We start from the raw sequence: 9,592 nt of genomic DNA on the forward strand, positions 1-9,592 counted from the left end.
ATGGAGGGACAGCCGTCAAAGCACAAACAGCCAAGCAATTGAATTTCACTCTGTAAAAACCTGGCATATTTCGCATCGGAGCCCATCTGCTGCTGAGAATTATGGGGCCGCATCAATTCAAAAAGGGCACCGCACTCGACAGGAGCCTCACCCTCATTCACCACAACCGCCCATTCCCCATTTTGATTCAGCACAAAACGAGAAAGCAATTCGCTGTTTTCAACAAGAAGCTTCTGGCACACCATGGCTTGTCTCTCAAAGATACCGCTAAATCCTACGGTGCACATGGAGGCCAATAGATTCAAATGACCTGCACTGCGTCCGCGGCGAAGAGAGCCAATGAAGTGGTCCGCCACAGACTCCACAACTGGTCTTGGAACGCTGTTGTTTTCTGAAAACAGCTCCGTCATTGTGTCAGACACACGAAAGCGGTGGCCCCCAAGTTCCAAAAAGTATGGGATGAATTCAACAAGCCACTTCTTCAGCATCTTTGCCTTGCGCACCATCTGACGTAAGAATCGAAAGGCGAGGCGACAAACAAGGTGCACCTCTGAATGCGCATCATCCAACGCATCGCCCATGCAAAAAAACCCACCCATGAGAGGCAACGGTGGCAATCGTGGGCTGCAGCCCCATGGGAGCATTCCACTCATGGTTTTATCGCCCATGCCATCCGTTTCCTCCGACTGTAGCAGGGAAAAGGGCGTGAGAATGACATCCATAACAAGCCGGTGGATATTTAACTCAAATATCATCCGCTGACGCCGCACGATCGGAATACCGTCAAGACGGAGAGCATCACGCACGCGAGCTGACGAACAGAAACGAATGAGTTCCTCCAGACTACTCTGAGAGGCATAAATGATGGGGAGAATCGATGCGTACGGAGTCTCAGTAGTCCTCGTTTGACGCCCTAAACTGGAAACACCAAAATCTGTTGAAAGAGCGCCGCCCTGCACAAATGCTGCCCTCGTAGGCGTTAAATTTTCCTCACACGAGTCGGAACTCTCGCGTTTTCCGGGATATGGTTCCAAGCCTCCACCATCCCGATGAAAAGACGGATGTCGCGATTTTTTTAAGCGTGCCAAAGCCTGGAAGGCATCACGATACCGGCAGAGTCTCTCGCAGTGTGACCTCAGAAACATGACATCCTGCACAATCTCCTGACGAGAACTCCGCACAGTGATGGTATCAGAGACAGATGGTTGCCACTGGAGAAAAAGGCGGTCTCTCGCCTCTTGTGTGCATACATACATTCCCGTTAACACATTTTGAAGCGTCAAGCAATCATTCTCAATAAGAAAGTTGCATTCGGTAAAAAACATGGGAGTTAACGTGAAGAGAGTGCGTTGCAAATCCTTCGTGGTGCGTGGTGGTGGTATCATACAGAGTGAGGCGGCCCTCAATTGATTCCGGCTACTGTTGCTGCCTGCATCACTGCCCTCTTCTAACGCCGCCGCGCCCATACCATCGACCGATTCTGAAAAATCGCTTTCTCCATTACCTTCAAAAAATGCGTCAATACCAGAGCCAGCAACCGCCAAATACATGTTTGAACACGCCTGTCGAAGACGATACTTCACAGACTGCATGCGCACGGCGCCCCCTATCGTTGAATTTTCATTCTCCAAAATCCAGAGGGCCGTGCAACTGCGCCAGACGTCGTTGAAGGCAGTTCCTTCGTTAGAAACACAGCCCGTCGAAGTTTCGTCCTTCATCAACAACGGGAACGGTGTCCCAGCATGGTCGACATCACTGTCCGTATTATCATTTGCATCCGGCGTATCAGGGGTGAAGGTGCCGCTCCCTTCTAACTGTGTGGCACTTCTCGATACAAAAACACCCTCCACAAAAGAGCTTTCTTTGTTTGTTGACAAGGCACCGCCACTTATTCCATTATCACCCCCACTTACAACATTCGCCCCCATTGTTTTTTTGGTCTCCTCAGATTCCTTTTGCTGCCTTGACTCCGACGTGAGGCTTGTCGTGAGAAAACTTTCGCGCTCGCGGTGGTAAAGTAAGACTGGCACGCCGGATGGTACGTATGGCCGGGCAATGTGGTAAAGGGCACGTTGATAGTTTGCCTGATCCCTCCCAATGTCATACCGCTGCACCACGAAACCCACCGCCCTTTCCTCTGAGCCGTTTACTTCTGAACGCAAGTCATCGACCATTCTGCCGGCGGCCAAACCCTTTTCAAAAGCGTTGATGCTACTATCGCAGCCGTCTTCTTCGAACGGCATGCCCCATTTATTCAAGCCTGGATGTTTTCTTCCCGTAACGTGTACAAAAATTGGAAAAGCAGCCAGTCGTAGGAGAACCTCATCGCCGCGACACACGGGATCCCCATCGTCATGAATTTTGTACCGTGGCGTCATGACAAATTCACAAAAGTCCGATTCAACCTCCCCGGGCTTCACAAGCACAAGCCTCACACAGTTAGGATCACTCTTGGACGGCCTTGATGGAAATACCGCCACGCACATCTGGCTGACGGAATGTAAAAGAAGAAAAGTTTTCCCATACATGAGCTCCGGTGCCGTGTTGATGTTGCTGAAGTGCTCCATAAGAAGCGTGTTATTGTTGCTAAAATGATCCGCTACCGCCTCCTGTGCCTTTGCTGTAAGGCTTGACGCGGGTGCTTCAATCCGAAAGACGCTGGTTTCAAACCCCAGCAGGGGCAGCGGCTCCTCATCGATATCGGTGCCATTCTTTTCACGGATGAACAGGTCCTCAGCTTCCAGTCCTGTCGCAGCAATATATCCTTCCTCGCATGAGAAGTGGACAAGAGAGCCGTATTTAATTATGCGTTGCTTTCGATCCATCGGTAGAGACACCCCCACCTTTTTTTTTCGTGTATCTCCTTAAGCCACACAAACACACAAAAAAAAAAAATTATTATGCTGCCTATATTTAATAAAGACGCAAAGACCGCTATTATGGATTTAATAATACCAATACTAATGCTACGGGTACGATCCCTATCGATACTGCGGTTGCTCCGTGACCGGGGGATGTCGTTTCTCACTCTCCCTCTCCCCCCACGTTAGTTTCAGCCAAATAAAACTTCTTTTCCTTTTCTTTGTTGTTGTGGTTGTTTCTTTGTTTTTTGTTGTTTTTATCCAAATAACGATGTCATCACTCCAGAAAAACATGTAAAAAAAAAAAAAAAAGAAAGGAGAGCACACACGTACACAGACAGACGGACACGTATTGCGGATGTATCGAAAGCAATTGCTGGTAAAAAAAAAAAAAAAAGGACTTTAAAAGGGAAAGAGGAAAAAAAAAACACGCAACAACAAAAAAAAAAGGCGCGAAGGGCATCTGCACCTTTTTTTTTTTTTTACATCTCGAACATCGTCCCCTTTGCTTCTCTCCGTGCTATTCACAAATGGAACGTTCATCGTAATCGTGTTTGTGTTATATATATATATTCTTAGTGTTACTATCGGCCGGCTCATACAATGGAGCTGAAGTCTGTCGTTGCACCATGAAGCCTGTCTTCGCCAAGGGCCATGCTGCCAATCAAGTTTTGAACCTTATCAATGCCCGCCAGACGTAAAGAACTCGTAAGCATAAGCTCCTTGCAGTGTTTGTAGTGAACCAGCTGACATCGGGTGTGATCTGCGAGTCGTGCGAGAAAACGAATAGGTGCGGCATCCGTTTTTGTAAGAACAACAGAAAAGGGCACAGCCAAACTCTCAAGATAATCCAAATATTCCGTGTCGGCTTTCTGAACCCCACGCGACGGGACGCACACAAAAACGCGTTTGATAGGACGTTTCGGGTAAGATGCACGATGCCCTACATCCCTATTTGTTTTCGTCCCCTCACTATTCCTCTTCTTCTCGGTAGAATGCTGAGCACATGTCTTGATGTATGCACGCATGACGGCGACAGCGTTCTCCGCGTCCAGAGCAGGGGTCTCCATTGGGTTGTAGTACCCGTAACCAGGGCAGTCCACAAGCATCACCTTATTGGCAACATTATAGAAGTTCACAGAACTCGTCGTGCCTTGCAGATGACCATATGGAGCGATCAATGCATTCAAGATGGCGTTGATGAGAGAGGACTTGCCGCTGGATGTTCTTCCCACAAAGGCAACCTCCGGCACACACCGCTGCGTCTCGCCCGACTCAATGCTGCCGCTACGACTGGTGGATCCGCCACCATCACCACCAACAGCTCGCTTTCCAGATGTGAGAAGAATGGGAAATTGTTTGATGTGTGTTGCCTTAGCCTCAAGCCGAACTGCACCACCAAACGCAAAGGTTTGCTGCGCCTTGTGCGAGGCAGTAAAGATGGGTGCGGTGCCGTCGCCCTTCGTGATCCAATGCTCCCATGACACCCCTTTTTTCAGTCGCCTCTCGATGCGTCTTCCGTGGAGTCCCTTGTAAATTTCCTCGAGAATGCCGCGATCCAAGGGCCGCTGGCGAAGTTCTTGCCGAAACGACGTCCGTGTGGGCTGCAGAATTTCCTTCACGGCCCCCTCCACCCCAATCTCCTTCACGAGATTCTCCTGGCGTCGCAGGTGGCTTTTCGAGTCACGCCACACTTTGGTCACCGCCTCGTCCGTCGCCGTGCGAAACTGATGGAGCTGCTGCTGTCGTCGCAGCGTATCGGCAGCCTCCGTGTCCAAAAACTGCGCCACCCCCAAATTCAGACGTTTGCTTTCACGATACTCGTTGCGGTAGGGAGATGCCGCTGTAAAAGACGAGGGTGAGGGAAGTCCCGAAGGTGCGGCGCCCTCGACATGCGTCGGCCGCCCACCTGGCAGCCTAGGAATAATAATCTTTCCGGGATGACGCATCACCCGCGTGGTGCAAAAGAGATGCGTGTAGCTAGCGAGAGCGGTGGGCGCAAAGAAGTATGAGCCAGCGATCCCACATGCCATGCGTGGGGAGTTCCCGTTCAATCGTCTCCGCCTTTTAAAGTTTGTGTCCTCCTACCTGCAACCGAGGACAGGAAACCAAAGAAAAAAGAAAAAAAAGAGGCGTTGTCCACAGAGCAGAGGCCAATTTATCTGCCGGGCGTACTCTGCCCAATCTCTCAAGAGCTAAAAAAGAAAAAAAAAAAAAAAAGAACGCAAAACTTTTCTTATTTTAGGGAGCCGATGATGAACGGGCATCCATCGAAGAAAAAAGGCCAGAGAAAATAAATAAAAATAAAACCAAAAATAAAAAAAATAAAAAAAGGCTTAAATTCAAAAAAGATGGAAGATAACGTTCTATTCAAGTTCACATATAAAGATGTATGCATGTATAAATATCTGTATGCTCCATCGCTGCCCTCCCCACTAAAAAACAAAAACAAAAAAACCCAAACGGTGGGTCACCAATAAAACGTACACATTTCAAGGGTTTCTGCAGCCTACAAGAACAACCCACACATACACACACACACACACATACATACATACAAAAAAAAAAGAAAAAAACAGAGTGGAAACCCTAAAAGCAAAATTCTTTTTCTCTGGGAGTGATAAATAAAATAGATGCATGTGTATGAGTGTTTGGGTATGAGGAGTTTGTTTTTTTCGTTTCTGAGGGTGCATGTATGTGAAGAAAAAGCAGCCATGAAGGAATTGAATTCACGTGTTGAGACTCAAAAGGGGAAGTTGGGCTCCCCTCCAACACTTGTCACGGCATCTGCATTCCCGTCTGAGAAATCTGACAGTTGTTTCCCAGCGGACTGTGCCATCCACCCGATGCGCCCGACGGCCTTGTAACCCTCAACAGGGAGCAGTAGTTGTTCCACGTTGTAAAGCAGCCTCCACAATTTTTTTTGCCCTTCCTGCCCACCCATCACTTCTACGGGCACGGCGTTGACATCAACCAGACCACCCATCTCTAGCAGGTCATGGGGCAAGTACCACAGGCTTCGCCCGCGAATGGTTTTCGGTGACTCCAAGTCCGAGAAGGAGTCCGCAGGCTCGGACTCGTGGTCGCGGGCAATAAGAGGCGCCAGCTCTGGTGACGGGGAGTTCAGTATCGCCTCATACTGCAGCTCCGGTATCTTCAGCACCTCACCCGTCTTTCCGTGAATGGGCACACCGGGGTTCTCCCGCTCTGCCTCAAGAACACTTGGGGGGATTCTATAATTCTCTGGAAAAATCACCTGCGAAAGGTGGTAGTATTGCGTGTACACCTCTACATCATGTGAATTATGTGCCATGACACCGGGTCCGTTGTATTCGCATTCATCGAGTGGCGATAAATCGAGAGGGTCTGCATCGGGACGGATGGCGATCCCGGCAGACCGCAGCAAAGTTCTCGAGAAATACAACGGGGATTGAAAGCCATGCCTCTCAAAATGTGCCTTTACGAGAGAACAGAAATTAACAGCCAACTGGGAAAGGTCATTTGAGACACTCAACTGCCTAATAATCCCGGTCTTCCCAGACACAAAAGAGTCCTTCAGCAGCTCTTTTCCACCAGAAAGCATCGAGATGTGTACAAGTCGAGTCATTTTGTGAAAATGTAACACAGATGGAACTGCCTTGGGGTCAAGGTGGCATCCGCGCTTCCGCCATTGGAGGCGTGTGCCCCACCAGTTTGACTCAAAGCCACATGTCATTCGGCGATGTTCCAGCTGCCTCTGTGCCTGGCCTTCATATGGCCGCATGGATGATACTGACGTTGCCGCTGTGGCAATAGGAAGCTGCCAGTGAGCTTCACTCTCGGGCAAAAGTTGATCCATGTTAAATAGAACCGTACTCATTGGAACCTGCGCAACCACCATGGGCATATTTTTCGCCACTCTCCTCTCGCCGCTGTTCTGTACACTGGTGGCGTCAAATTTACAGTTAGGGCAATGTGATAGATCACTCTCGCACAGCCACATTGGGTGGTGGCGAAGAGGATGATCCGGGCGCACGTGACGGCTGAGGAAGCCTTCCAAATGCGGCATCGCCGGAGTGAAGACAACGCCGCAAGGCCTTGAACGCCGCATCATCCGTGTTGCTCTGTTATTTGCGTTTTATTCCAAAGTTGTGCACGCGGGTCCCGCAAAAAAGTATGTCTGTCAGAATGTAGACGTTAGAAGTGGGGTCAGCGTGTGTGTGTGTGTGTGTGTGTTTGTGTGTGTGGGCTGAGCTCTGCCTCTTTGCTGCGGCGGTGTGAGTCTCGGGGCAGATGTGCTCACTGCTACTCACCTCCCACCGCCACTGAAAAAAGTGAGAGCACTCTTTTCCCTCCTTCTCGCCACCTCGTTTTTATGTATGCATGTGTGTGTCAAAACATGACGTCATTTTAAAAAAAAGAAGAGGGAGTAACAAAAAAGCATTGCTCAGTTGTGTATGCATCAATTGTGTGTTTGTGTGTATGTGTGTACAGACGCATCTTCTGGCGGTGGTGGTGCGCTTCTGTGGCGCTCCGTACGTGTCGTATTGGCGACAAACGAAAGACAACATTGCCGCAGACCGTTTTTTTTTTTTCTTTTTTTTTTTTTTGTTTGTCTGTTTCTTTACGCATGCATGTGTTCAAATAACAATCAATGCATCTTCTTTTCTTATCTCTCGTGTCTCTTCTCTTTCTTTCTTTTTTTTTTTTTTGTTTGTTTGTCTCTTCGGAGAGAGGGACGAAGGGGGTGAAGAATTTTTCCCCAAATTTATGCTCTAAGCGTTGAGAATAAATAGATGTGTGAACGAATGTGTGTGTCGATGGGCGTGCCATCATGCACGCAGTCTCGTTGACGCTCACACACTCACACATAATGTTGCAGGCCTGAGAGGCACCACCCAACAGCAGCAGTGACACACACACGCACATAAACAAACAAACAGAAACAAACACAAACAGGTGGAGGAAGAAGACGGACGAAAACGAAGTGTGACGTGGGAGGCGTCATGTTTTGTTTTTTTCTTGTCTTCTTTTTCTATGCATGGAGCCGCGGTGGTAACAGACACACACACACACACCACACATACTCTCTCTCTCTCTCTCTTTCTCTCTCTCTCTTTCTCTCTCTCTTTCTCTCCGTCCATCCTCTTTTTTTTTTTTTTTTTCTCCCCTCGTCTCTTCACGTTCGATTTTTGTTTCTCTATTTTATTTTATCTTCCCCCCTTCCATCCCTCCCTCCTTATCCCCCATCCCCCTACTCGCTCCCGCAGCAGACATGAGGAGAAGAACAAACGTCAAGGAAGAGTGTGCAGACGACAAAACCGAAAAAAAAAGAGGTCAAAAAGGATTCAAAAAAAAGAAAAAAGAAAAAGAAAAGAAAGAGAGACGAGAGAAAACAAACAAAATCGAGGAAAGGCAGAGAGAAAAAAAAAAACAAATAATAATAGTAACGGTAATATGAACAAAGAACTAGCGATGGGTGAAGTGAAACAACAGGCCATCCACAAAATAAAAAAGATAATAATAAAAAGAAAAAAGGAGTACGTGGCTGAAGAAACAACACACAAAAAGGCACATAGACAGTTGTGCGTTAATTTCCTCCTCTCTATGATGGTTTGCACTCCCCGAAAACTCTTCGTTTTCTTATTCTTCTTCCCCTCCTCCCTTTCGCCTGCACTCTCTATGACTTTTATCTTATTATGTGTAATATATCCCTCCCTCCTCCCCTCCATTGAAGCATCAGCCAAATCACACTGTCCGTGTGCAAATGTATGTTCATCTTCCTTTCCTGTGCGTGCCCGAGTGTATGTATGCATGCACGTGCACAAATCATCTTACCCAGAGCCAACGTCTGCGGCTACACTCTGTCTTTCCGCCATCTATATGTATATATATATATACATATATATATATATATATATATATATATATATATAGGTAAATGAATATAATTAATGTTCTTTTTACTAATGTTTTCTCCCTTCCTTTTATTTTCCCTCGTCTTCCCCCATTTACTGAACAAAGAGACCGGCCTTTGCAAAAGCCTCTTCTGGGTTGCTAAGCTGCTCCACATTATACAGCTCAACCTGAAGCGAAGCACTGCCCTCATTTTTCAGTGGTACTCCCTTCTTCTTCTCGTTCTCCCTGATAGGCCACTGATACAACTCCGCATCGCGACCACTCAGCCAGTAATTGCTCTTGAACTTTGGAAGCTTCTTCAAACTCTCATTTTGAATGGGTTCCCCAGAAAGAAGAAACGTTGGAATATTAACAGGGGAACGATCCAGCGTCTTGAGCGCCAGCTCCGGATCTTCAAGCTGCTCCACGTTATAGATTAGATACCGATCCCCTGATGTGACGTCTAGTGACACCGGTGTCTGGCTTGGCTGCACGGCAAGCTTAAAAAATTCCAGCTGGCGATTTGTAAAGTAAAGACCACTGTTGAACTTATTCTGACGGATATAATCCGAAAGAATTTGAAAAGCTTCGCCCTTTTTGCTGTACAACTTCCTCGATCCGCCAGAGACTGGGTGTGTCATCAGAGCCTCTCCACCAATCAGTTGGCTGGAGTGAAACAGTTTAAGCGAACTTTTTGTAAGGATGATGGAACTACGCGCGCCTCCCTTAAAAGTAAGGGAGTTCTTAATCGCCTGTGCCCTCGTGAGCCACCATTTGCTCTGGAAACCGTGCTTCTGCGCACGGTCATTGAGCTCAAACTGCAGCTTCTCACCGTACATCTTTCGCGAGCTGTA

At 47.8% G+C, this 9,592-nt stretch overlaps 4 protein-coding genes across 4 annotated transcripts, besides 12 other annotated features; all 4 read right to left on the reverse strand.

Annotated features, from left to right (window-relative positions):
- On the reverse strand, positions 1-2,825 carry Tc00.1047053510509.9 (hypothetical protein, conserved; the record flags this gene model as incomplete). Its single annotated transcript, XM_800982.1, has 1 exon — positions 1-2,825. A coding segment is annotated over one exon (2,825 nt), but the record flags the coding sequence as incomplete, so codon positions are not given.
- Positions 1-9,592: a sequence feature (heterozygous, Esmeraldo-like haplotype).
- Positions 3,243-3,310: a sequence feature (A-rich).
- Tc00.1047053510509.20 (hypothetical protein, conserved) lies at positions 3,458-4,894 on the reverse strand (the record flags this gene model as incomplete). The annotated part of the gene is made up of 1 exon (XM_800979.1): positions 3,458-4,894. One exon carries the CDS (start codon positions 4,892-4,894, stop codon positions 3,458-3,460), a length of 1,437 nt encoding a protein of 478 aa, XP_806072.1.
- Positions 5,059-5,084: a microsatellite.
- Positions 5,157-5,192: a sequence feature (A-rich).
- Positions 5,385-5,420: a microsatellite.
- Tc00.1047053510509.30 (hypothetical protein, conserved) lies at positions 5,605-6,954 on the reverse strand (the record flags this gene model as incomplete). The annotated part of the gene is made up of 1 exon (XM_800980.1): positions 5,605-6,954. One exon carries the CDS (start codon positions 6,952-6,954, stop codon positions 5,605-5,607), a length of 1,350 nt encoding a protein of 449 aa, XP_806073.1.
- Positions 7,055-7,087: a microsatellite.
- Positions 7,424-7,454: a microsatellite.
- Positions 7,500-7,568: a sequence feature (T-rich).
- Positions 7,754-7,798: a microsatellite.
- Positions 7,927-7,977: a microsatellite.
- Positions 8,191-8,220: a microsatellite.
- Positions 8,721-8,776: a microsatellite.
- On the reverse strand, positions 8,852-9,592 carry Tc00.1047053510509.50 (mitochondrial RNA binding protein, putative; the record flags this gene model as incomplete). The annotated part of the gene is made up of 1 exon (XM_800981.1): positions 8,852-9,592. A coding segment is annotated over one exon (741 nt), but the record flags the coding sequence as incomplete, so codon positions are not given.

Source organism: Trypanosoma cruzi, genomic scaffold, assembly GCF_000209065.1.
Source record: "Trypanosoma cruzi strain CL Brener 1047053516771 genomic scaffold, whole genome shotgun sequence".
In the NCBI taxonomy this organism is placed as follows: Eukaryota; Euglenozoa; class Kinetoplastea; order Trypanosomatida; family Trypanosomatidae; genus Trypanosoma; species Trypanosoma cruzi.